This window comes from Plectropomus leopardus, chromosome 9 (genome assembly GCF_008729295.1).
Source record: "Plectropomus leopardus isolate mb chromosome 9, YSFRI_Pleo_2.0, whole genome shotgun sequence".
Classification (NCBI taxonomy): Eukaryota; Metazoa; Chordata; class Actinopteri; order Perciformes; family Serranidae; genus Plectropomus; species Plectropomus leopardus.
The window spans coordinates 9,944,718-9,972,259 of NC_056471.1; the positions used below are offsets into that span (position 1 = coordinate 9,944,718).

A 27,542-nucleotide genomic window follows, 5' to 3' on the forward strand; every position below is an offset into this window, starting at 1 on the left:
TTTCCAACTGGCTCTCAGTGATGTTGCGTTAGTTCGTCATGGTTCTCCCCTGATACTTGTTGTGGGACTGGCTCAAACAAAGTGGATCTGGGGAACTGAGGATCAACTTGCTGGGAATGATTAGCTTTAACATTCATAGATTCAAGAAATGAGTGGAAATAAATTGATTTGTAGTGGTTTTAAAAAACATGTTTTAATTTTTGAGCTTGGGGAATATATCAAGAATTGTTTAAGAGGAACTATGCCCCTCTTTCAAAATTCATACATTATTCCTATTGTCCAAGACAGTCTAAAAATATTGGTAAACATGAACAACTCTTGCCGTCATAAAAAAAATAGAGAGCTTAAACTCAAATTTGTGATATCATGGGGTATTAAGTCTAGAGGCTGAAGAGATAATGAACAGGGAAAGATGTTTTAGATGACACTGAGAAAAAAGGGTCACGTTCACGGATATTGATTGAACTCTTCTAGGCAATGGAAGTAATTTATTGGAACTGTTAATAGGTGGTGTTCTCCTTTAAGTGAAACGGCTCAAGCCAAAGCGATCCTGGTTGTGTCTCACGTTTTTTTTTGGATTTTGTCAGTTCACATGTGTGACTAGATACTGACTTGAGTCCAATTTGTGTGACTGGAATCCACACCTCTGGATATCACTGTCTCATGTCGAGAAAACAGTCTTTCCTACAAATCTGAGGTATGTATGGTTCAAGGAATGTAACATCAGCGGGCTATAAGCTGTATCGGTGGGTGATTTGGACTTAATGATCCATGGAAACATAAAGTTAAAATTTGACCTAAAGGGGAAAACATTGCTGAGAACATAAAACCCTTTGACAGGATCCCTTAATGTCATTTAAGGAGGATATTGAGCTAGGGAACATAGGACCCTGGGAACATTCAAATATGTGTCCCCAGTTATAGCACTGCTATTGTGGGGAGAAGAGATGTTTGCCTTTGTCTATACTGCCCCCTTGTGCTAATAAAGTAAGTAACTTAAGAGTGAAGTGCAACCCCAGGTAAACTATATTTTACCCCAAAGTGCATAAATACGCAAAAAAACCAAAAACAAGACAATAGGTAACGTGTGCAGCCTGGATCTAATTAACCCCAGTGTTTGTTGAGGAAAGATCGTTGTGGTCAAAAGTAAAAAGTGCCACAGATGAAATGTGTTGATTTTTATTCAAAAGTTACTGTCTCCAGACAAGTACAAATCAGAAAACAGAGTGACTGAAAGAGGATGGGATAATAGACAACAACTTAGAGTGTAGGCAAGAGTGCAGAAAAAAATAACACACAGAGATGGCCAAAAGGAAGGGAAAAAAATTAAATTTTGTATATATACACATGATCTAATAAGAATTTATACCAATGTAGTGGTAAGTAACAAACAATAAACAGTACTTTTTCCTTAAAAGAATTTTCTTTTTTTACTTACATAAAATAATTAGGCAAAACACATATAGGCTGTTCATCTACTTTATCACATTACATCTGACCACCTCATGTTTCATGTTCTAAGAAGCCAATTATCCACCTTTAAACATGACTGATCCTCTGACATGGAAGATTACTGTGAGAGAAAGGTGACCTTCACAAGCATGTTTAAGGCTTAAGCATGGAATGACTACAAAATAAAAACCTCAGTAGACAAAACATTTCATTAAAACTTGTGTGTGACAAATATATGTCAAAATCTAAGCTTTGTCTAGCTGCCACAGCGCTGCTGAATAACTTTCATCTTCAGTATTGTCTGTATGACTACCTTTCACTTTGAACATTTGAAATCTTTAAGTATTTTGTGACAGGACTTTTTATGTTGAGAAAACCTTAAAGCTGAATTTCACAAGTCTTTTTCATTAGTTTTATCCAAACTAATTTACATGTAGGAAAAAAGGTAGAAACCCGAAGACATTATCAAGACAAAAAGAAAAAAAAAAACATAAAAATACAAATTTAAAAATCTTCCTTGATGCATGACTTCACATGCTTTCATTTTTTTTTTTAGTTTTACTTACATTTCTCAAACTTTGTGACTGAAGGTTGAAAATAAGAAAACCAAAAGCACATATATAAAATCAGCACCGATTCATATATAACTTTTATTTAAAATGTAGAGATACCCATTTCAACATTATGCTGCTGGATTTTAAGAGAAAACGATGTGTAATTCTTTGAATGAGCTGCTGTCTGCCAGAGCCCACACAGTGGCACTACTGGGAGAAAATTCTGCTCATTGTTGGTTGGGCGGGGGGGGTGGGGGACACATTTCTCTAGTAGATGGAAGTTAAGGAGTGGTCCAAATCTTGGGGTAAGCTCTAGGACTTACTGCTTAACAGTGTGGAGCGTTCAGTGGACTCTGGGAATCTTCACAGCATAAAGGGATCATGACTGATTCTACTCGACACCTCACCATCTTAACCACCAGTGGTTATCAGGACCTCGAATCAGGCCCAACAACAGGGAAAAGAAACTTAAGAGATAGAGGGAGGGAAAAAAAAAGAGCACAGAAACATAAAGACCTCCATCCACTTGGCTAACACAGTACAAGCAAGCTACTACAGTCTGTTTATAAATTACTACTTCACACCTGGTAACTTACTACAATTGTAAAAAGGGTTAGACATAAACAAAAAAATGTATCTTAAGTTAAACACACCAATTCATCCCCGCTTAAAAAAAAAAAAAAAAAAGGAAAGAGGGGGAAAAAAAAGCTATTATGGATTTCTCTTCAGACATGTCTCATTTCTAATAGGTTTGGAAGTGGCCTGTTACACTATTTCTGAACAGGAAGAGCTTACCCAAGATTATAAAAGTAAATATTTGAAACAATGTCCTCTCTGAGCAAGCAACACTGAGTGTGGGTTGTCATTGGTCCACGTGGAGTACAAGCCAGATTTTTTTTTTGTTTTGTTTTTTGCTTTTTCTTACAGAAAACACTTCTGTTTTCGCATCTAAAATTCTCTTTAAATACAAAGCGCCTCTTCTGTTATCCCAGCGTCAAAATCATCTGGATATTAGCTTAAAACATGGACACCCCAAGAACCTAGAGGAAACCGAAAAAGGAAAAAAAAACATTAATAATCACTTATTTTTTAAAAAAGGCATATGAAAGAAACTAGCAATAATATCATGTTGATAATAATCTAATTAGTAATACAATTATATGACAATTTACTATTTCGCCAGCGATTTACTTCTGCAAATTAATGAAATAAAAGTGTTACTTCCTTATCTATGATGTTTATTAAGTTAAAGAGGTGCACCACTTTTAAAAGAATTCCTGGGTCATATTTAGCAAAAACCAAACTCGTTGCTTCCCCTCAGGGCTCTTAAACATATTGTGTTTTTAGCGCCCTCGTATTGATTGTTTTCAGCGAGGACTAACTCAAAAGCTGGAGCGACAACATGACGGCGTTCCAAGCGCCTGTTTGTCAGAGAACAACGGCAGCGCCGTGAGGTAAACTTTTGGAATACAGCAACGTCATCACCTCGTCATAAGAAACTACAAATCATAGCTAACAGATAACTTCTCTTTCTTTCATGAATATCAGAAGATTATTAATATGGAGGAAAAAGTTGATCAGTTTAGTGCAGGGCTACCCAGAGCTTTACATCTGTCCCACTGACATTGTAGGCATAAATCACACTTAAAAAACAACAGCTGGAAGAAGATCAGCTCTGAACGGGGGACTTCTGGTGAGTAGGCTATGACACAGTGCTGGTTGCACCCTTGAAAGTTGGCGCAGAGTCCAATGCCCAACCTCACGTTTTCCAGGCAGTTAAAGGCGCAGCATGTGTCGTGCCATAACACCCCAGGGTGTCACCTGTGTGGCTCTATTATCATACCATTTGCTGCCACGTTGTTTCGAGAGAAGGTAATCTACCCGCGTATCTAAACTTAAAATATAGTCCAAACTCTTTTGTTTTGATCATCTAAAATCAAACATTAAATAAAATTGAACAATTCTTTGACCAAAGCCAGCTCACTGTAAAAAGGTAGTGTAACAATTGCTGGCTGTTTTCAGCATTTTTCATGTCACACTGCATTAAGTGCATTTGACTTTCTGTCGGCTGTTTCACAATACACTCTCCTCTACAGCCACATCATTTCTAACACTGTGTAAAAGTAATTCAGAGCGGAAAAAATGGATCTGAGGCGGACTTGTTCTAAGCAGGTTGTGTCGGGTGCCAAAAAGCTGAGCAGCAAAGTGTGCTGCTTGTCGTTTCTTTGCTCAGGAAAAGATTAATAGGACAGGACGCTACGTGTATGGCGAAAACAGTTTTCTGCTGTGATATTTTATGTGACAATGAAATTATTCAGAGTCGACATAAAACACCCACACATTTTCCAGTCCTCGATACTGAGGCAGCGTCTGAGAAGCCCTGCTTTTCAAAGCCCCAGCGTAAGAACAACCCTAAGGTGAATCCCCAATGTTTCTTAAGGTTGAAAAAAAGAATTTTAAGGCCAATAGTTCATTTGGAAATAAATAAAATTTGACCTGTTTAAACTGGGGGGAAAAAATGGCGGCTTTGCAACCAATAAGAAATGTTGTGCTTGGCTGCAGAGCATGCAGCTTGTCAGCGGAACTTGTCTAAATGTTTTGCAAGGCCTCATTCAGCGCACCAAATACGACATGCATGCAAGTGGTCCATGTAATGTGACTAGTTGCAAGCCGTCTGGGCTCGATTTACCTCCATACAGTTATGCTAATTATAGTGCCACTTGGTTTACTTTGAGGAAATCACATGTTGTGTCAGCTTTCACTGTGCCTCCAAAACTTCACCAGCTGCCCATTAGACAAACACACCTGGAGTCTCCAGGGGATACGCTGTATTTGTTCTCAGCACTATATACAGTATATAACAGCACTCTAAGAAGAAATTTCAACATCAACATAGATGTAGTCAGCATTCAAGGTCAAACAAATTTAGGTGACAGAGTGTAGATGTTCCTTACCGATTCATCCATGATAGAAGCAGGGTCAAAGTAGTCTGGTTTGAGCTCAGACCTTTCACGACGATTCTTAGAGGGTGGCTGGAAGAAAAAGACGTCTGTTTACGGGAGATACTCCAAATTTCCAGCTCAAACAGCTGCTTTGGCAGGCAACCAATGAATATTTGATATCTGTACTAAAAATTAGGGCTGAAGGATACTGGGAAAAACCAACAACATTGTGATGCTATGGATTTTTGCAACATGTTCAACACTGTTGAAAAAAGAGAATATATCAATTCAGCAGGTTTTTCACTGCATCGAGCTCCTATAGCTCAGTTTGGAAAGAATGTATCACGCATGCAATGACTGAAGTGAATTTAGAGAAACTGGGGCAGTTGTTCAATTTTCTGGTTGATTCAACTTGACATTTGGAGCCTTTCTAATAGAATGCAGCACAAACGTAAGCATCTAAAATAGGCGTTTGTCTGGGATAACATTTAGCTCTGGTTTTACACTCATCATACATGGTTGTGTGGTGTTAGGCTAAATGGTCAAATGAATTAGTCATGTTGCCTCAAGTTGTACAGACAGTTTCGAGGCACTGTCGACAGAGTCTTTCATCATCTTTTTAAAAACCACAAACCACATTTATCCCTCCCCACAGCGAACAATTCTTTTTGATCATCTCTTTTGTCTTTGCTCATTTTGATGTTACATGCAAAGATCAGCACAAAAAGCTTGTTATTGATTTTTACATGAAAAACAAATCAGGCTCTTCTTGGAATATCTGACTGACTGGTTATGCCCTGTGCAGGAGTATGCATGAGAAGTAACCAAAATGTAATTTAATCAGGACATTTTTGTGGTCTTAGTCACAAAAAATCTAACTTGGTGAGTTTAACTCTAATAAAAATCAAAGTGAATGGAAAAACTGTGAAAGGGGCAAATTCTGGAAACTATTGGGCCATTAGAAAGGAAAACAAGGTCTGAAGAATTTCAAGATGTTTATACTGCCAGCACATTTTATGACAATAAAATTAAATATAAGACGATTTGATAGCATTTGTTTTCATGTACCCTCACAGTCCATGTGCCTGTAGATATCACAATTTAATGCAAAATGAACCTTTTCAGGTCCGACAAAGGCTTTGCTGAAGTTAAAGTAATAGAAATATTGTAATTAATTTATCTTCGAGACCAACAATGCAATTACATTAAAGTTGTGAATCCAGTAACTTGATTCAAAACTGAAATTGCCTTGATATCAAAATAATGAAAAGGCATCACAAAGTTTCTGATCTGCATTCACTGACACTGAAAACAAAATGACTTAATTTGCAGTCTTTAAATTCAAGTAAAAAGAAAAGGGATGAGAATAAAAGATGATGCAAACAAAAATCAGATCACATAAAATGTGATCTGTCAAATCTCCACCACAGTGGTTTCTGAGGCAGTTGCGGTTTTAGTGCGGCTCCACATGGACCCAAGATTGTGCTGTGAGCGCCTGACACACAGTAAGCATCTTTGGGCAGCTCGTTCTGGGCTGGCGCCAGAGACAGCATGCCACGAACCAACTAGGGATACTGAATTTTAAGGGCTTTTTAAAGGATTTGTGTGAATGAGTTTTATTAATTGTTTTCCACCGAGTATCTTAGACATAAAGTTTGAGCAACTGTTTCTTGCTGCATGACATTGTAATGCGGCATTGGGACTGTAAAATAATCAGACCACCATGTGTCTCCAGATGTAACATCTGGCCTTAATGTCCTGAGACCAGATGTTACATTCGTACAAACAACAGCGACTAATGTTGCCTCCTAATGGCAATTTTACAAGGTGCCTAAAAAAAGATGTAAAATGCCTGTTTGTTAAGTAATTGGATCCTCTTAGCCAGTCTAATTATTCAGTGAAGCATGCAGGTGAGAGAGACCTGAGCAGGCTACTGAACCTGTTAATATTATCACAACCAGTACAGGGGAAAATATGAAAGCAATAGTCATGAGTTCATTTTTTAAGGAGTTTTATAGGGTCTATTATCTGAGAGCTTTGTGTCAAAACATTCAAGGACAGAAACCAACTTGTAATTGGTTGGTTTAAATGACAAAAGTGGTTATCCTCTTGCATGAAAAATCTCAGTAGGGCATCCCTATATTTTATTTGTGCACTGTATGCAAGATCCAATTAAAAAAAATCAAAAACATGTTTGAAAAATACTGTGTTCTGAATTACAAATTTGTGCAAATTTAATTCAGTATAATGTGCGTCTTACCAGATCAATATCCATGGTGTCAAAGTCCATGCCTTCATTGAGGTCATCCATGCGACCTTCAGATGACATCATCACATCCTCCACAATCGGCTCTTCGTCTTCCTCCATAAGCCCAGTGCCGCGACGACTGCAAAAACATTATGAAACAGTATGAAAACATTCTTTTAATGAGATTTTCACATGAAACCTCCGAGTGCAAGTATGTTTGTGTCTTACATAGCATGCTGCAGATTGGTCCTGAGCTTTGCGTAGTTCATGGCTCTTTCCTGCTGCTGGCGTGCCTCTTCTTGCTGTCTCTGGGCCAGCATCCACGTCACCTGGGAGCTAAACGCACAGGGGCGCATAATTAGCAATGTTTTTAATTCACGTCTTTGGTGATTTAACTCAAGATACCATGAGAATACCACATACAACTATATAGATGGCCCACTGGCCTGGCGCCTATGAAAAGTCGGGCTGGATAAATAAACAAATCAGTCACTGTCCCAGTGAGGCCAACACTTGGCAGGCTGTTAAGTACATGCATTTTGCAAACATTTACCCTCAAAATTAATAGCACGCAAATGGGAAATTTCATTGAACCCTGTCCTAATGTTTTTTGGCTCATATTCCAGTCCTCTGATCCCATTCTCAGAGAATACGTGATCCACTGAACTGAATGATGGGCCTGGATAGGGGCCTAGAAACATTTATAAAATATTATGGTAGGAAGCATTAGGATGCAAGGAAATAACATATAATTAACTAAAAGAAAATGACCATCAAATGGTTTCTGAAACGCTGGGGCAAATGAGGAGGAGAAAAGTTAATGCTAGACTGTGGAATTTAAAAGTGTTACAATATGCCTTGGTACAACATCCAATACAAAAAGTTTAATGGTGTGCATTGTGGAGCTGAAAGGTTGATTGAAATATTCACTTTAATAATGCCCCCTAAAGGAACTTGTTCTTATAAGTCTACATGAAGTGAACAATGATGACATAAATCTCAACTATTACACGCTGCAAAAGCTTTCATGTCAAATTTTAATCTGAAGAGATTTTTTTTTTGTGGTCTGGAGGACAATTACGGTGTTGATTTTGCACTGAAATTGATAGAAAACTACAGAAAAAAATGGTGAAAGTTTTCCATTAAGTTTTCTAGAGTGAAGATGTTTTCATTTGAGCTTTGTTAAAAGTATCTTGTATCGTGACACCAAACTGTGAGCGGACTGCATCGCTCTACCTCAGGAATGCAACAGTGAGGCACACATACTTGTAATCCATGGGTGTCTGGTGGTGCTGAGGCGTCTGTTGATGGTGCTGAGGGTGTTGGTGGGGTTGCTGCTGGTCGTGGGGGAGGGGGTAGACCCCCATGAAGCTGTCATCACGGCCCCTCTTAGGGTCTCGCATGGCAGTGGAGGTGAGGTGGGGGGACGGCAACATGACTGGGGTCTGCATGCTCTGCTGCCACACCTCGCTGCTGCTGCTCTCCTCTGGAAACGAAGGTCCAAAGTGTTAGACAGTCTCGCAACAAACATGCTCAGGCTTGTTTTATGATACTTGTTTTAAGGGCCCAACATTTCAACCTGGTTATCAAATTTCCTGCCAAGTGTGAGAAAATGTCAAACGGTTTTTGGGTACTGTAACAAAAACAAAGCATATCTGTACACTAACACAGGGCTGTTCACAGTTTCTCGAAGACCCTTAAAAGGATGTCAGGATGTTGGTATGGTATTTACAAATACAAATTTTGGATAGTCACAAAGAATTTTGAGTACACAACCAGGTGGAAATGACTGTACACTCACTGTACCCACAGGTCTGCCCTTACACAGATGGTGGAGTTTGGGATTCAGTTATGACGAGCGTGCCAGAAATAATCCTGACAGTGAAATACAAAACTAAGACAACTAAGAAAAGGGGTCGTAGCCCTCCTAAAATAAGTGCGCACGGAAAGTATAGGTAGTTTATGAGAACACAAATTTGACTTTGTCCCTTCTATAATATAAGACTTGGGTGAACCAACTCCTCAACAGATGTTTCCTCCACGAGCACTGCATTTTTATGCCTTGATTTTTTACAGTTAATATTCCTGAGGCATCTTGGTCATGAACAGGTCTTCAGCAAACACGCAGACGCGTGTGTGACTGTAAGGAGCACTTTGACTCTTCTGACTCTCTCCCACCATCTGCTGTTTAATCTCCTCGCCCATCAGCTCTGCTGGCTGAGCCATGCTGGTAGGAACGCATTTGGGTTAATCTGAGCTCCAACTCTGCTTTTGTAACAACCATAGCTGGGCTGTAATGTATGCGGTTTACATGAAGACCTACATTCAGTGTGTTTGTGATGAGGTCGACTGATTTATGCGACAGAGTGTTTACAAACTATTGTCGTTGGCAGAACTTTGCTAAAATAGTGGCCGATGGCTGAGCAGACAACACTAGTCACATGGGGATGTACATTACCACTTGGAGCTGAAGAGGGGAGCTTTGGGTTAAATGGAGCAAAAACGAGCTAATTCGTGTGTACAGCTTCAGAAAAAGTAGCTCCCCTCTACTGCTTGTTTAAATGTCTTGCTCTTCATTTTAACATGGATTTACATGAGTTTTATGGCTGGACTACATCCTGTGTCAAAGTAAAAACCCTTGCCCATAGTCTTGATTTTTATATTATATAGGTCAATTAAAAGTATTTTTAAGGATTTTGAAAATACATCATTATTCACACTAAAGTGACTTGTTTTAAATTACATTTGAAATTTCCAGGTCTAACATATACCAGATAATTAACGGCATGGAGGCCGCACACACAAAGTCAAGGTAATGTCATTGCGTACCTGAGAATCTCAGATCAACTTTGAGGAAAAGGAATAACTCAAAGAACAAAAATCCATCCCACTTAGATTTCAGCAGTTCCAGATCATATTTAGGTATTTATTCATTTGAGTTTGATATTCAGTTCAACAGATATCCAGTGTCTAATAAAGTAAAAGATTGTTAATTTCCATTTTTTACATGGGGTGAGGGTAATATTAGTTGATTATGTCATTACTATATTCAAATTCCACTATCCGTTTGTTCTCTAGTTTGTGCATTGATAGGTGCTGAGGAGTTTCAACTGACTAGGGGTTATAATCTATAACAGAAAAATGCTATTGTTCAGTTTGAAAAACTATGCAGCCGTCTGCATTAACTGAACTGCACTGCACTGTATTGAACTGAAGTCAGAGCCTGTTTCTCTCTGAAGTGAGCGAAGGAAAGTGACCTCATTTTAATGAGTTTGTCGATTCCGCAGTGTGCAATACCTTCTGGCAGCTTCCTCTTGGCTGCTGAAGTTCCCGCTGTAACAGCAGGAGGCTTGGTCTTCTTGGAGCGAACAGAGGAGCCTCTGCTGGAGTAGCCACTCATCACCGACATGGTATCGTCATCACCACCAGCCTGCAGGGAGTTCCTGTAGGAGATGAGGGGGAGCCAGCAGTCCTCTCGCTGCAGTGCCATCTGGAACGTCATAAAGCGCTCCAGGTACATGTGGCTGCGGAGAAGCAGGAGGTCACATAGACAAGATGAACAAATTTGTACATTTTGACACACAACCAGGTGCACATTCCAACCGGAGGGTAAAATAAAAAGCCTTGCATCGACCACGCATCAGACACCAGTTGCACCAGTTGTCAGAAACACCTGTTGCACTGAAGGCTCCCACCCCGTCAGCTCAGCAGAAAAAAAAACTTACACAGTCCTCTTGTCTTGTCTCATAAGCTTGGAGGAGAACTCGCTGAGAATGTCCAAGAAAGCCAGGTTAAGGGGAGGCCCTCCTTCGCCCTGGGGACTAGGATCCTTAAACGCAAACTCGATACCATCCCTGAGAGATGCACAAAGACACAGCAGAAGAAAAGCATACTGTGAGCAGAAAAAAAAGAAGTGGTTTCATAGATATAAAACACTGAATAGTTGATCCAAACTGTGTCATGAAATTCATGAAAATTAAAGACTTATATTAAGATTGTTTGTCATTTGTGACACACCTATTTGTGTATTTTTTCATTAAAAGAAAAACAACAAAATGTCATCAATACATGAGCTTTGTAACAAATAATGTGAAATATGACGATGATTTTAAAAAAGTAAAAAAAAAAAAAGAAAGAAAAAAAGAACAAAAACTGAGGTTTAACCAATGTAACATTACATACAATACAAAAAACATGTATTTATTCATTTAAACCAAGGTCATGTAGTATGTTTTAAACCACCAGTATCCCTGGCACAAATACAAAAAACTGTTAGCAGTGTCTTCCTAAGCATGTTTTTTTTTTTTTTTTTTTTATCAGGGCGAGAGAGCATGTTAAACACAAGTCTCCAAAGCTGAGGATGCTCAAAATCTATGGGCACTATTACACAACTCAATATATCCAAACCATCGGACAGGAAACTTTGTGTCTTGTGTACTTCCTTCTCAACAGTGATTTTAAGCATTTTGCACTGACCTCTAAAGCTGTGTTACACTAATGGCCATACACTGCATCACTGTCTGTTCCACATAACCATGCCCAGTAGTTTTGTCACATTGTGCTATAATATCATGCAGTGCTACATCCCTTTAGTCTTTAAAATGCTTTAACTTTCAAATGGAAAAACAGCAGAATGTTTAGCCTGTATTTCATTACTTAAATGCCTGTCGCACATCTGGCGTATCCCATTACATAGTGCACCCATATGTTGCACAAGTGTAGAGGACACTCAAGCTAGCATAGCAAATGTGCATACATCGGATTTCCTGGAACCTGACTGAGATTATAATATAATAATCCACACAAGAGAAACAAAACCACTGTGATGGGATTGGGGTATTGTGTGATTCTATGCACTAAATTATCAATTGCTGCAGAAAAGAAACAACATGCATCATTTAAAAAGGTAAAAGTTGCATGAACATTATGTTTTTAGTTTGTTACAGCACCAGTTTATGTTTAGACACTCTACTGGTGGTAAACAAGTGAAGATCTAGAAACAGAAATGAGTGTTTTTACAAATTTAGAATCACACATTTTGCCGTATATATGAGCATATGGACCACTTTGTGCAGCTCTTATGGTTAGTCCCTTACACTGAGTATGCAGCAAACCGATTTAGTGTTTAAAGCAATTTCTCTTCTGTGTGTTTGAACGGCCTGATGTTTTTATACTTAGAAAAACATGTATATGCATGGGAATAGGCAAAACTGCAACATTTTATTACTTAAGCCTCTCTAAAATCCAGAAGGAAACAATAACATAGCAAGAGGAAACACAGTATTCAAGGAGTAATTTGTCACATATGACAGTTCCCAGATGCAATGCCAAAAATGTAAGAGGAGGTATGCAATATAACAAGAGCAGAATGAGGCCTTACTTGTGAAGCATAGCGATAGCATCCCTGGTTTTGACTTGGTCCAGGCCAAAGGTTAGTGAAAAACGACGGGCCAACTCTTTGATTCCACAGAACGAAGAGGAGGAACGATCGAACCCATGACCCAGTTCAGACAGCATTTCATTGAACAGCTAGCGGGAAGAGATGCATAAAACATTAGATAAACAATCTCTTGAATAGGACAGATGTACAAAAGGTCAGAATTACAGAACAAATTAAAGAGTGAGAAAAAGTGTGTACACTGACCTGCTGCAGACTGAGGATGAGTGTCTTGGCACATTGAATTTTGTCGATTTGCCGAGTCTTACTCATAGTCTCCTTGATGATATCACCATAATCATTGTAATACTGGAAAGGGGAAAAAATATCAATGGGACATGAAAAATGATCTCTATATACATGAGATGATTTACATGTTTAATGGTATGGGTGTAACAATTAAATGATCAGCATCACTTTGTAAGTTAGTGGAGTCAATTTAAAGTCAAATTTACTGAATTTAACTGGTTACAATTACTTACAATTATTAAGTGTTTTTTTTCTTTTATGGCCAAAATCAAAAGAAAAAGGTGTCAACTTCTTATTTAATCAATTATGTTAAATCAACATATCTTCTTATATCACCCGCAGGCGCCCGATTTGAATCCAACTGCATCATGGCAGACTTTGTGATATCAGTAAATATTATACTGTTGTCCGAAGCATTTATATAATGTTCTATTGTGATGAAACATGAGGTAACACATTTACAACACTAATAGTAAGACAGACATTTTGCATTAATTTCTGCAACAGTATATGTGTCTTTTAAAAGACATGTCGCTCCTGCAGAGTCCTCCATATTGGAGATGCTCACTGAATTGCTATAATGTGGAACAGCACTTTTGAAATGAAAGAGGTTGAACTTACCCTCATGTACTGTTTAAAGATGTCAGCTCCAGTCCTCATTTCTACCACACAGTAGATGATCAGTTTACAGTAGGCAGCAAGGAGGTTTCTCCTCTTGTGCAGAGCTTCGATCTTTACTGCCTCATCGTCCTGTTGCCCATCTGAGATAATTGGGGGGAAAAAAGACAGCAGTTCTAAAAGCTACACACTGGCCAATTTGAAAAGAAAAAAAAGTGTCTCTTTACTTGCTCTCCTTGCCTACTGGAGCAGAGCAGAAAGTAAATGAGCTGCTTGAACAGAACATTTGCATTTGTACCTGTGCTATTTGTGTCATCGTCCTGGTCTATGAAGACATGGTTCAAGATGAAGGAGAGTAGTTCAGACTGCAGTGAGTCCTCTGGGGAATAAACCAGAGGCTCCAGGTGTTCCCTGCCTCCGGACACCATCTGGTGGCTGAAGATGAGCAGGAGATCACACAGGATGGTGAATGCCTGTAGGAGGAAAAAAGAGAAAGAGAGAAAAGGATATAAAGTTCAAACTCGGTGTGCATAAGGGCAATACAAAAGGATCTTTGACAATGAGATTTTAAGCAAGGTTTCTGAGCACAAGCACGGAGAACTTTATCAAATCGCAAATATCTGACTTCTTACATCACTTGTGAGGTATAAATGGCTTCAGCAACGAGTTATATCAAAGACTTTTTGATCACATTGGAACAGGGTAAATAGAGGGTCTGCACTGAAGTCTGTTTTTCATGCAATACCACACTTCTTATCAGCACTCTGCAGTCAAAACACCCACTGTAACAGCAATGGATGACAGCTGAACCACCTCTGAAGACTTAGAAGATTTTTTTCACCTGGCACAATTTTTGATGATCCCCATTTTATTCTTTATGGCCTTCTTTGCTTTTAAGGCCTTGACACACCAGGCTGACAAGTCTGTTGTGAGCCAATGTTAGGCCGTCGGTGAATGACTTTGACCCTAGTTTTTGTGATGTGTCCCGCATTGTTGGCACTCGTCAACGACTTTCCAGGTAATTGAGCATAAACATGTGAAAAGACATGGTGAGTAAGAGTGGTGTTAAAATGATAGGAAACTGCTGCTTTAGATACTTGCCGGTATAGAGTTATTTACTCTCACGCTGGTGAAGAATGTGCGTACTAGTTGGCTTTTGGCTACGTTTTTTGCGGTATGTTCTAGTGCAACTTTTTGGCCCAGACAGAGGTGACCTAAGGACGCAGCAGGCAGCCTTCATAGCTGCTAGTTCTCTGATGGTGCGGCCCGTGATTCGTTATGTACGTGTCTGTGTCACCTGTTCTTTGACGGCTGTGTTGACATTGGTGAGGTAGCGCTGACACATCATACAAAATGCCCTCATCTGCTTCCTCAGAGTCACCATGTCATCCTGTTAATAAAACAGATTTTTTTTAACATTACACATAGACCTATCCATTTCTCTTTAAAACAGTGCAAAATAGGGACAATGAAGTTGGCTTTAGGACACCTCACCTTCTGAGAGCTGCCCTCGGATATCTTGGCCAGGTGCCACAGGATCACGTAGTGGGTGCACTGCAGCGAGTGGATAACTATCTGCTCAGCAGAAAAAAAAAATCAATATGAGATGAGTTAACATTCTTTACTATTCACAAAAAAAAATATCAATCTGTTGAGTCACGACTTCTCATGTATATCTAATAACCTGCTCAGGCATATCTCCATTCTCGATGCCTGTGTTGAGAAGCTTGAAGTTGCTGGTAAACAAGTCCCACCCCGACAGGTCATGTGCACTGTAAAAGATTTGAGAAAGTTTCAATCAGCTTCAGACACATTTACACCAATCACAGGTAAATTATTGTTCTAACTGTAGAAGGCAGGTGGGACGTGAAATTGTGAAGAGTATGAAGAAACAGGTACTCCAGAAAGAATTGATTTCATACTTGTGAAAAGCTGTGATCCTCTTTAGAGTTGACAAAACCTGATAAGCATCGTCTTCATCTGCATCTTCACCCTGGAAAGAAAAATTTAGCAACCGTGTTAGAGTTTTTGGGATTGGGACGTTTACTCATCTGATAACAATGAGCCATCTAAACACAAATGCAAGTTTTCAGATTCTTCAGATAAAATTGAAATATATCCAATGAGCTTCTTCAAAGACTATTTGGAAAGATTTTCAAACTTTCAAACTGTTTTTCAAACTGTTTCAAATGTACAGTTTGTCATCCCTGGTATGTTTTGATTATTTAGAAAAATTAAAACTATTTGCAGGCGAATCAAAGTGTAAATTTAAAGTGACAATTTGAGCGCTCACACAAGCTAAGAGATGAAACGATACACAACAAAAGGCAAATATAATGTTGATTATATTAAGTGGTAGAGTCGTTGGGTGTTAGAGGATTAGGCCCACTTTACCAAAAGAGCAAAGCACATAAACATTTAGGGTGCCGTCGTGTGCATCCTGTCACTCCTACCTCTTGTAGAAAATCCTCCAGTAGCCTGTTGAACTTGTCCACCAGCTCATCCAGCAGCTGGGATCGGGCAATGTCCACCCTGTTGAAGATTGTGAACTCCTCATTGCAGAGGGCATGGTAAGTCTTGGAGCAGGCCTCCAACACTTCAGTGTCTGTGTGCTTCTCTACAATTTCCCTGATCTGACGCAGCAGGGATTCCAGGTGCTGAGTTAAAGAGAAAGAGTGATACATTATGTAAACAGACAATGAGGAGAACAAAATAATTTATCATGGTATTTAATTAACTAATCAGATTAATCCTAATTTGACTGGTGTTGTCTGATAAGTGGCATACCTTTTCTAGACGTCCTGTAGTATAAATTTCCAGGTCAAAGAACTGAGGCAGCTGTAACAAGTTTGTCACCTTCTCTGAATCCACAGCATACTGTAGAGCAAACACACATTCGACATAATGATATGTTATTATTGATGAATACACACCTGACGGTGACAGCCCTTCAGAGTGCTTGTTGAGCACATAAACTGGATGTAACAAACCTTGGCCAGTAGAGGGGGCAAAGCCACAGCAAACAGTTCTGTCATTCTGGTTCTGTCATCCAGCTGAGTCTTCTTCTCTTTAGCCGTCATCACCTGATCACAGACACACAAGGTTAGATGCCTGTCCTCAAAAATAGCTTGCATTTATGCATGCAAATGGTCTACATTTCTCTTTTGTAAAATTAACTCCTTGACAAGGATATAACAGGTTAATTTCAATTAACTGCTTCATGACATGAGGAAATTTTGTTACATTTGTGGAGACTTGTGTAGCTCAGATTCACTGGACGCATGTTCTCAGTGGCAGACAAGACCAAAGACCAGTCTTTTAACACCTCAAACATATTGTTTTTTTTTTTTTTTTTTTTTTTTTTTTTAAAAAGAAAGATTTCAAATACACATTTAAGATGTAAAGCAAGCTCCAATGGTTCAATTCAATAAGAAATAAAAAGTGTCTATTCTGCACTACAACACTGTAATGTCAGCCTTGATAAACACAATTGTCCAGGCAAGAAAAAGCTACACATCAATGTTTTACTGCTTAAAAAAAAAAGCAGTCTCTCTGAAAATGTTTTTGCAGGCTCTGATATCTCAAACACGACATCAAAAATGTCCAAAGTGTTTCAACACAAGTACAAAACTGCAGTATATCAACCAATTCCAAAAATCAAACTTATTTCGCTAATACGCTTCCACAAATACAATCAGCGATGCGTAGAAAACAATCCCTTTATCTTCAAAAATGTCTTAAACACAGCTGTCAGACAAAGCAAAGAAGAAAGCAAAGGTTGAAAAACAATCAGATACACTACTAGCATTTATAATGGCTGGATCACGGTTATTTAGAGACACAAATAGTGCAAGTTAAAAGGACATGTCTGAAGTGTTTTGGGGCTCAGCCTGTGCTGACCCAGCTCTGAAGCTAATTAAGTGATCAATGTTTAACACATCTGTCATGATGGCAATCCCAGGGCAGCCAGGACCATGTTAGAGGAAAAAAAACTGATTTCTCTTTCAAAGTGTGTTAGCTGCTCTTACCCTCTTCCCGGTGCCTCTTCCAACAGGTGGGTGGCATTCAGAAGCCTGGCGTACAGTGCACAGCATGATTTCAATCAAGGCTGTCTCTTGTCTGTCTGTAAGAGCTGCAAATTAACACAAAACAGTCAGCATGATCTATATTACATTTGTGCTCTGAGCCATGTAGAAGCCGTGTAGGTTTGCAAAAAAAAACTGTGACATACATTCTTCTCCTGGCAATGGGTCATCTAGCAGTAAGCTGATCATACACTCCCAGTCCTTCAGTAGCTCTGCACCGCACTCCCAGAGAGAGTCCACCAGGTAGGCTGCATGCTCATGGAGCTAGGGAGAGTAATGTTCACAGAGGTTTCAATTCCTTAAATACTGTCAATACAGATGGAAACTGTAGCCTATGTGTGACTGTAAGGGAAAAAAGCCTGACAGTATACCTCGCTCTCCAGGAAGAAGAAGACAGTGGTCTTAATGAGGTTAGCGTTAGGACTTTGTCTGCCTCTCCTTTTGGGGGCACCTTCCTCTTCTGGTTCTCGCTGGCTGAACAGTCTTTTGAGAATATGAATCATTAGCTGTGTATCACACAAAAGCGACCTCCACATAAACCTTTGAATGCATTTTCTAGAAACTCATAAGCTATGCTGTCAACTGACTAACTTGTAAAATAAATTATCACTGAGCAACTTAACAATCTTGACATTTGGAGTTAGCATTAGAAAGCTAACCCCTAATTTCCACCAGATCCGTGTGCAGTCTGACTCCAGCAGTTCTAGGCCGTGCCACAATTAAACCACAACCAATGGGAGTGGACGAATGAGGGAGCACGGAGCCGTGCTGCGTCGGAGCCGTACCGCAACTCACATGCAAGTGGTGGAAATCCTGGGTATGCTATAAACTTCGTCCTGAAAGTTCTTTTTGTTTTTCCAACAATTTGAAGTCTCATACAAACAATCTGAAGGAGTTTAAAGAGTAACCTAAAGATACAGTACGATTGTTGGAATTGTTGGCTGTTTCTAAATAGTATCAACTGTGAAAGAAAAAGCCAACCCCCTAGCTTTGTCCGCTAGGCATTTTGCCTCGCAATATTTGCAGTATTTTGGGGCAGCGTCTATGTTTTTCATAGCTTCCTCTTGGATGCATGCTGCTTACGTAGTTGCTACATTTCAATGATACCACAACCTCATCCGTGCGCAGTGCCCAGGATGTCCCAAACACAGCAAAAGAAGAAAGCAGGAAAATACAGGCAGAGAGCATGGTCTCTGCAGATACATACACTGTCACACACTTCAAGTGGATCAGAAGTGATTTGTTAAGTGAATACTTCAGTACGAGTCTATACATTTGCTTTCTTTTGGGAAAATCCTGCATACTATTCCTTGAACACCAGGCAGTGTTTTGCTGCCCTCTCTGGTTAAAGCTTTACCTTTGACCACATGCAGCATCAATAATACATGGTTAGATTTTGTGCTCTGTTGGACCTGTAACCACAGCGATGTCTATAGATCCTTGAGTCAAAATGTATTTCACTGCAGCGAGGTGAAAAGTTCAACCACTGGAGGTCAGCAAAGACTAGATTTTCAGGAGATAAGTTACTCTTAAAATTCTCACTTGTCCTTAAATTCCCACGTTCTTCTCCTTAACTAACCTGCTTCTACATTAATTTCCCCAGCTCATTCTATGTTTCTCTGCTAAGTGATAAACAGGGATATATATCTGATATATATCCATGTCACATACTTCTTAAAGAGGAATTCTCCAGCTGCAATAGCGACAGGCCTGTGTGCCGAGTAGACCAAATGATAGACACTCTCACAGTCCTCAGGGGTCAACACCTCATCCGTACTACTGCAGAGACAAACACAAAGACACGGTCAACTTTAGTTCCAAAGCAGTTTTCAGCAGCACAAATGTATGCAATTCTTGAAAAGGGAAAGTTCAGACCACAATGATACTAATCAAATATAATCAAGCACAAAGCCACTTACTTCAAGACTAGAGTGAGGAGTTTAATTGCTTGTACTGCAACATCATACTCTTTGTCAAGAGTCATGGAGACAATACGGTCCTATAAAAAGAGAAAGAAAAACAATTAGTTACAAGTTTGTTTGTTTTTTGCTAGAAGGTTTCATTTGACGTTTTGTCAGTATAACCACAAATATCCATAGAATACGAGTGCAGTGTCTGTAGCTGTATAAAAAAATGAAGTTGAAGCTGTTGTGTTGACATCGTCCAGCAGGTGGTGCTGACCTTAAAGCGACTGGTGAAGAGCTCCAGTCTTGCATTGAGTTCTCTGTTGTAGTAGAGACCCTGCAGAGCTGTCAGACACTTCAGACGTACCTCACCTTGCTGGAATACAGAATGAGAAAACAGTCATTAATCTGGTACATTGTCTAGATTTTCTCCTGTGTTTACAAAACTAACTGAACTAAACCAACTTTAAACACAGGAAAACACAAATAGGCAAGACTTAGTGTTTTCGTTTTTCTAAACGCCTATTAGACCTGTAAATTAATGCTGCCATAACAGAAAGCTAGCATCCTGTGTTCTGATTTTTTGTGGCTATGCTTAGTTTCAAATTGAGTCATTGATTGTGCATTTACCAGGCCCGCACAAGCATTTATACTTATTCTTCATGTCACTGACTTCATGTCATAATATTGATAAAGGTTATGCTTCACTGGAAGGTGCAACAAAATAAACAGGAGATGTGAATCAATTACATTCTGTACACACCCATACAGTCCTGATCAGTAAAAAAAAAAAAAAAAAAGTGAAAACACCTTGGCAGACCATGGGTGCGTAGCTTAAAAGAATCTTAACACACAACAAAGAACTTAAGAGGAAAGTTCAGATCTTGAAGTGGGGCTGTTTGAGGTACTCATCCATAGACAGTGTTTTAGTTTTGAAACATAGGCAGAAGTACCACCACAAAGCTAATCAATGTACTGCTGTGGATAGAGGCAGCGGTAAAACATATGTTCATCACCTAATAAAGGCCCACCTTTAAAAAAATAATATCAGTAAGAGAGTATGCTGTATTTAGAATATTTTACTGCTTAACCTTGCCATTTTGGACAAGAGCTTACATTCTCGATCTATGCTTTTCTCAAAGCCACAAGATTCCATTGACAGAAACAGTCATTTCAGCTCACTGACACAGGAGCTGCTGGTCTATGGCTGCCTCAATCAATTAGTTTGTTTGCTATTTGTGTGACTGGTGAATCCAAAATAACCCTTTAAGTCACACAATTACACAATCAAACTTATCTGGTCGAGGCACTGGTAGACCAGCAGCTCCTGTGGACAGCGATCTTAAATTACTATTTTCCTCAATGGGGTTTGGCTGTAAAGAGAGCAATATAACGGCTTCAGTTCCCTTTCAGTTTGCTGTCGGACAGCAAAGTAAAGCAGTAAAAATATTCTAACTAAGGCAAAAACTTAAACTGATATTGATTTTTGTAGGTGGGACTTTTTTAGGAGGCTCAAATACATTTAGCTGTTTGCCGTTCCAAAGCACAATACTCCTTAACTTTGATGGCTGTACTCCCGCCTGTTTCTCAAAACTGGGGGTGTGCCAACTGACATCAACTGTTTTAATACACTGACGACGGATAAGTACCCCATAAAACCCCACTTCAAAGATTCAAACTAACCCTTTCAGAAATCTTATTGTAACCCACCTTATCATGCATCGTCCAACCAACATACTTCAGATAGCTGTCGTTGAGGAAGGCATCGCTATAGAGTTTCATCCACACTCCAATCTCTTCTATACAGATGGCCCTGATTTCTGCTATCGAATCACTGTTAAAACATAACATCATTATTTGTCAAACAGAATATATCACAGTTTTATATCACAACAACCAGTATCAAAGACATAATCTTCTCATAAAGAGTGTGCATTATATGAAGCCGTACCGATATCTGTGAACAAACACTCCTTTGAATATTGCATTCATCATATTTTCAATCTCATCCTGATTTTCTTGGAGCTGAAAGGAAGAGCAGAACAAAACACATGAGCAAATATATCTCTTTAAACATAAAATTTTACTGACTTAGAATGCTACAGTAAGGTGACCAGAAGGCATTGTTAACATAACAAGACATATGTGACAGCCAACCGTGCCATCATGCTGTGGTGTGGCTGCACAGTGAACTAACAGATGGATGCCCGGTGGGACCTGCTGTTATATAACCTAATAAACAGACATTTCTAGCTGAATAACACTCAGCACTAATGCAGTCACTGCGGGTCCATCACCTACACAAGTGTTGCAGTTCTAAAAATGGAACTGATTTATGTTCACGGGCTAGAATAATTCACAATTATTTACTCTTACAAGTATAACTGTGACTGGCTGGCTTGGTTGCGGGGTGGCTGCAAGCAGGTGTCTTCCCTAATTTTCCTGATGAAATGTCATGTAGAAAGATGTTGCCTGCAGGTTGGGCCATATTGAATATTGAACCAATCCTGAGTTCCAGCTGAATTCTGGCACAAATAATTATCATGAATTAAGTACAAAAACAAGCTGCCATCGGGGCTGAGTGATGTTTTGATTAGATTATCAGTCAATGACAGACATTAATACTATATGGGACACTTTTAAGGCTTCTGTACAATTTTATGATGATTGCTTTAATTCTGCCCAATTATAAACCTGCAGTCGATGAACACTGTCCCGCTTGCAAATGACTTTGTTTGACAGGAAACGGGGGGATGTGTTATAAAGGGTTGTCAGTATTGCTCTGTATCCAGCATTGGAGAAAAACCTCTCTGCAGCAACATTTATAACAGTGAAACCCACAACTCTGTACAGACATGTTATATGACGCAAACAGAGAGCACACATGCATATGACAGTGAGCACACCCTCTATACAGGGTCTGTTGTTGTGACTTTCAGCCAAAGTTACCACTAAATCACTCTCAAAAATCACCTGCGCTTAGTTAGAATTTCAATAATCTGTTTTGTGTGTATATCGAGGCATGTGCTTAGGTAAGAGGAATTTAATGCCATATGGCCACCCTTACCTCTTTGCGTTTCTGCAGAAGCAGCTCTAGCCTGTCGTTAGCCCTTTTGGCCACCATCTTATTCCTCTCTGCCTCGTACTGGCGCTGGGTGTTGTCCATGTTGATGCTCAGGTTTAGAGCTACATTCACCAAGGCTGTCATCAGCTTCATGGCTGCCAAAAACACAACAAGTGACACAAGGAAATCAGATGACTTCACACACAGAACTTGCTTTTTAAATGTAGTCACTAAACTTGGCCAAAAACACAAAGTGTGTGAGTTTACCTGACTTCACCCCTTTGTGTTTGTATATACTGTCAAGGATGTGCAACATTAACTAACCCCTGGATAAAATGTGATCGGTAGGTAACAAGGTGTCCTAACTTTAAAGGAAGATGAAATATAGGAAATAAGAAATACTTGTTAATTAAAATGACAATTCCTTCTTTAACCAATTAGACCTTGAATGGCACTACATTGAAAAGTATGTGCGGTAAACAAACTTCATAAACACAAAATTGTTCCACTTTTAGTTGCACCCAGTGAACACTTAACATAGTCTAAGCGCAGTAGGAAATCATTATTACAGAGGAGACCATTTAAAATAGCTCTGTGGCAACTGACCCGCCCCAACCTGGCAGCCAAGACTAGTGCGGACACCAAAACATAAACACAACAAAAGCACTGCATCATTACAGTTGTACACTGACAAGTGAGGACAAGATGGTTTCCTAGACACAAAAATACATGAATGTTTTGTGGTCATACCACCCACAGGCTAAGATACCTCTATTGTTAAAAAATGTATAATGCTGCTGCATAAATGATACTGGCTGTGTGTTCTGCATGCCTCTAGTTATTGCAGAGCACATGTACAGTTCCCGCCGGGTGTCTCTGGCACTTCATTTTAGCAAGTAAATCCACATAAGCTGCTTATTATTTCTAAACTAGCAAAGCGAATGATAAAGATATAGGTCTTATCAGGCAAAATAAGCAAAAAACACCTTAGTGTGTGTGTGTGTGTATGTGCGCGCCATTAGAATTTATAAGCGGTTATATTCACCATCATTTAATTATAAGACTGCAGATTTTTTTCCCCCTGTTGAGCCAAAAGTGCTGCATTGTGCCCCCAGATCCCTCCTAACTGGCTAATTTTCTCACACAGCTAGTGTATGCTTAAAGAACACAACAATTACTGCAATTCAGCACCAGCATTCAAATGTGCATCACTCACACAAAAATGAAGGCCCAGTTTATCTTACCTGCCAGTGTTGAGGTGTGTCTGAAGGCTCGGACCTGGGAGTCTGATAGTCCGGTGAGAAGGGAGATGACTGTGTCCATCATGTACTCATCATAGATGATACTGTATTGACACTGGCGCACTAGAACCGCAATGAATTCACAAAAGCTTGATTTGAACTTTTTCCACTGGGGTCCTGCTATGGTTAGAGGGTAGTCACCGCTGTCCTACAGAGGCCAAAGAGGAAAGAACATCAGTAAATGCAAGGACAAAACAGATTTACAATTTGTTATCTCTATCCTATGATATAATAGACAAATTCATATTTAAATTTAAATCTAAATTTATGACTAAGAGGTTTACAGACAATATGGTAATGATTTTACTGGAAAAAGTTACCTCATCAAATTCTTCTGTCATTCGTCGGATGATCTCAGAGTTCTGCATGTTGCGAAACATTTCTCCACTGACGACGCCTGAAGAACACAGATGAAACAGATAGAAGACAATTAAGGGTCAAGTGCATCAATTCTGATTTGCGTTGCAAGACATGCAGATTCAAATGTTTGCCTCAGTGCCTTTCAAAGGGCCGATCATGCAGTAGGACACCTTAGTAGACAAGCGCATACCTTTACATCCTGAGCATTGGATGAAGAAATTGATGAGGTCTAGTAACGCAACATCTCTGTCATGTTTGTAAGACTCAATCCAGTCATCAACGACAGACTGCAGAAAAATAAGGATGGACATATTTAAAAATCAGAAATCAATTAAGAATGCAAACCAAAAGCTCTCTTTAATGTGACTGAAGAGGCAGATTTGTACAGTGTAGCAATTTAAAATATCTTTCATTCATACCTGCATTGCACTCCTGCCCAGCTTCACCACCTCAAACAGCATCATGTTTTCCATGCCATTCTCCTGGTGGTGGCCATTTATCCGGCCTGCTCCCTTCCCTCCTTTGCCTTTCTCTCCTGGGGCCTTCTTCCCCTTCTTTCCACCCTAGAAAAGAATAGAAAACCATGAGGAATTATATGTGTGGGAATCATCGCAGATATTAAGAGATAACAAAGCTAATTTCCCACATCTGTCACAAACATCTGTGATGAAATACTGTGTTCGTGACCAGGGTGTCCAGATCTAGGCCAAGGGCAGAGAGCCATTTGTGCTTTCTATACCTTTCCTTTAGCTGAGGTTGCACTCCTTCCATCAAGATCCTCAGAGAAGTCTGTGTCTGAAGAGAATCGGGTGTCTGTATCCCTGTTAGACACAAGCAAAAGTGAGATCGGATTCATATAAAACTCAACTTAAATAGTAAACTGGAAGTTGATTAGTGGAAGCAAGCACTTACTGAGTATAGGAGTACTCTGATGGTATTTCTGGTGCTGCTATCATTTCTGTAACATCTTCTGGATAACTTCAACGTAAGACTGGCTTGAGATTTTCAGAAAATACCAGGCAGGATAGGTTGCATTCGACCTAGAATATGAAACAAGAGTAATTTAGAGATATGCATGCATAGTTACTTCTCATTTTAACACAGCACAAACAATAAATGATACAAAAGCAAAACTCAAATCTGAATGTTTTCACAGAAGTCACATCCTCTGTAGTGAGCAAATGTTTCTTTGATGCCGTTCAGAGTTAAAAAAAAAAAAGGTTTCACATGGTAACAGTAGGCGGACACTAACGCTCCTGTCACACTCAGCTGTCTAGCCATTGGCTCCCTCTCTTTCTCTGCTCCCCTTAGTTTACCGACGTCATGCGAGAACACTGGAGTGTCTTCCTCAATGGCCAAATATGGCACTGCCCTATCCGCCCCATGCATATCTCAACCAATCAAAAGACAGTATCAACATCAACAAGATACTGCAGGCCACAGAGGAACTATTGCATGGCTGTGATGTGTAAATTAGTGGCACATACATCAAAGGGGGAAGCAGAGGTAACTTTTTAAATCGTGATTTTTACGTTTTCTATAATTCGGACACAACTGTAAAAGCATATTTAGGGGTCAGAGAAAATAGTGAAAACACAGCGGAGACAACTGTTCAGTCCTGAAAAGGTAAACTTAAACTCCAATCATCATATACCTTATGTGGCTGCAAAATGTGCGTCTATCCGCCCTCATACACGCAGTGATGATACAGATATGTGCCACTCTTATTCTTTAATTATAATAGCGATTATGAGAAGTGAGTAGATTTTCAATTAAATTTTAATAAATTCTCTGGTGTAACGTTAGTCATGGGATTCTTTCTCAAAATAACATGCACATGGTGGCTCGCGTATGCAACATTAGGGATCTTACCCTGCACAAATCTTATGAATATACAATGATCGACGTAAAATTCACCGCACACACCTTCAGGACACAGTCAGCGTAGACCCATGCAACATCGGCACTATGTATTGAGTAGTTACGACTTTGTGAGTTTTAACTTGACTGGGGCATTTATTAATTAAGGCAAGTGTTAACGTAACCATTTCCTTGATAGCGAGGGGATAGTGTTACTGCATAACAAGACGACGGGATTCTATGGGTGTAGACTGAAAAAGTGGCGCCAAATCGGTTAGTGTATCGCATAAACTTGCTACTGCCGTGCGAAACTACACGATCTTACATAAAACAAAATTGTGAAACCCAACAATGTAGATTGCTGCGAGTCAACTATACCAGAAGCTACCGGCTCAGTTCCCTCCAACAACGCCGACACGGCCACACTCCTCGTCGGCTCCTGTCAAAATTGACACCGGTGCGCTGCTAGTGCTAGCGCCACAAGCTAACGCAAGCAGCCGAGGATTTTTGGCGTCTTTTCCCCAGCGTCAGCTAGTTGTAATTTGATCCAGTAAGCATGCACTACTCAGTGCGAGCAAACTGTGATTTACCGAACAAGAGGGGCGACGGACCTGTGCCGAGCATTTTCGCTGGATATCGAGAACACGCCAGCGTTTATTAGCGCTATCGTACTTGGACCATAATAACAAAACAACGCAAGCCCTACTGTACTAGCGCATGCTAATACTGGCTAGCACACAATAACGCTGGTTCCTTGTGTTCCCGAAGACAATAACTGCCCGCTGTCTACCCACCAGTCCTACTCGGTGTTCACCCAAAGCTAGAGTAAATAGTCACAAACAGATATTCTGCAATTGGGGAGCGGATATCAACTACGACTAGTTAGCTATGCTAACAGCTATTGCTAACGTTACCTAAAAAAACATCACGTCCTTGCGTCCTCCATCTTGCCTCGGGAGTTCCAGTACCGTATTGCATAAGCAACAATCACTTTGTTTACAAATATATAAAGTGCAACTAAGTTGCTTGAAACAATAAAACGCTTCTTTTGGCTTCGAACTAAATATTTCGCGTTACTGTGCCCAAAATCCAGTTCGTTAGCTTGCTAACAACCGAAGTAGCCCTACACCGCGAGCTAGCGAAGCGACTTGGTTCAGGCAGACATCCGCGCTCAGGGCTCATCTACAGCTAGCATGGCTAGCGAGACGGCTAGCAAAATACAAATCAACTAACTTCCAGATAGCTCTCCGCCATTTTACAGCTAACTTACCTTGTTGTGAAATGTAGTCCCGGCAGAACCGTAACTTTTACTATTCGTATACAGCCTCCGTCTGAATCCCACTACAATTCAGTAAAAAGAGTTTAAAAGTCGCGGTCAGAGGCGGTTTCGGACGTTCTCTCACCCCGCTTGCTCCGTAGTTCGGTTTGTTGTTTCGACGACCTGGGAGGAGGAAATCCTGGTGCAGAG

At 39.8% G+C, this 27,542-nt stretch overlaps 1 protein-coding gene across 1 annotated transcript; it reads right to left on the bottom strand.

Moving 5' to 3' along the window:
* Positions 1–1,163: 1,163 nt before the first annotated feature.
* Positions 1,164–27,525, bottom strand: stag2b (stromal antigen 2b). Its single transcript, XM_042492818.1, has 34 exons — positions 27,345–27,525; positions 25,127–25,254; positions 24,954–25,035; positions 24,634–24,777; positions 24,405–24,501; positions 24,175–24,251; positions 23,798–24,002; positions 22,557–22,708; positions 21,441–21,514; positions 21,200–21,323; positions 19,767–19,865; positions 19,505–19,584; positions 19,257–19,364; positions 17,957–18,068; positions 17,732–17,849; positions 17,529–17,632; positions 16,491–16,583; positions 16,288–16,377; positions 15,954–16,157; positions 15,423–15,493; positions 15,185–15,272; positions 14,995–15,075; positions 14,798–14,890; positions 13,799–13,973; positions 13,504–13,643; positions 12,841–12,942; positions 12,577–12,725; positions 10,922–11,050; positions 10,494–10,720; positions 8,463–8,682; positions 7,425–7,532; positions 7,209–7,335; positions 4,961–5,038; positions 1,164–3,046 (listed from the first exon to the last, which is right to left on the bottom strand). The coding sequence occupies exons 2-34, from the start codon at positions 25,168–25,170 to the stop codon at positions 3,023–3,025; spliced, it is 3,819 nt and encodes a 1,272-aa protein (XP_042348752.1). The 5' UTR covers positions 25,171–25,254; positions 27,345–27,525; the 3' UTR covers positions 1,164–3,022.
* Between the last annotated feature and the right edge of the window lie 17 nt (positions 27,526–27,542).

Bases quoted from the DNA above. Each gene is read 5' to 3' on its own strand.
- stag2b (XM_042492818.1), bottom strand. From the start codon at position 25,170: ATGATAGCAGCACCAGAAATACCATCAGAGTACTCCTATACTCA. The intron at 19,585-19,766 runs GTCAGCACCACC...CTCTTTTTATAG, and splicing joins TCTTCACCAGTCGCTTTAAG to GACCGTATTGTCTCCATGAC. The intron at 10,721-10,921 runs GTAAGTTTTTTT...GCTTCTCCGCAG, and splicing joins AGACAAGACAAGAGGACTGT to CCACATGTACCTGGAGCGCT.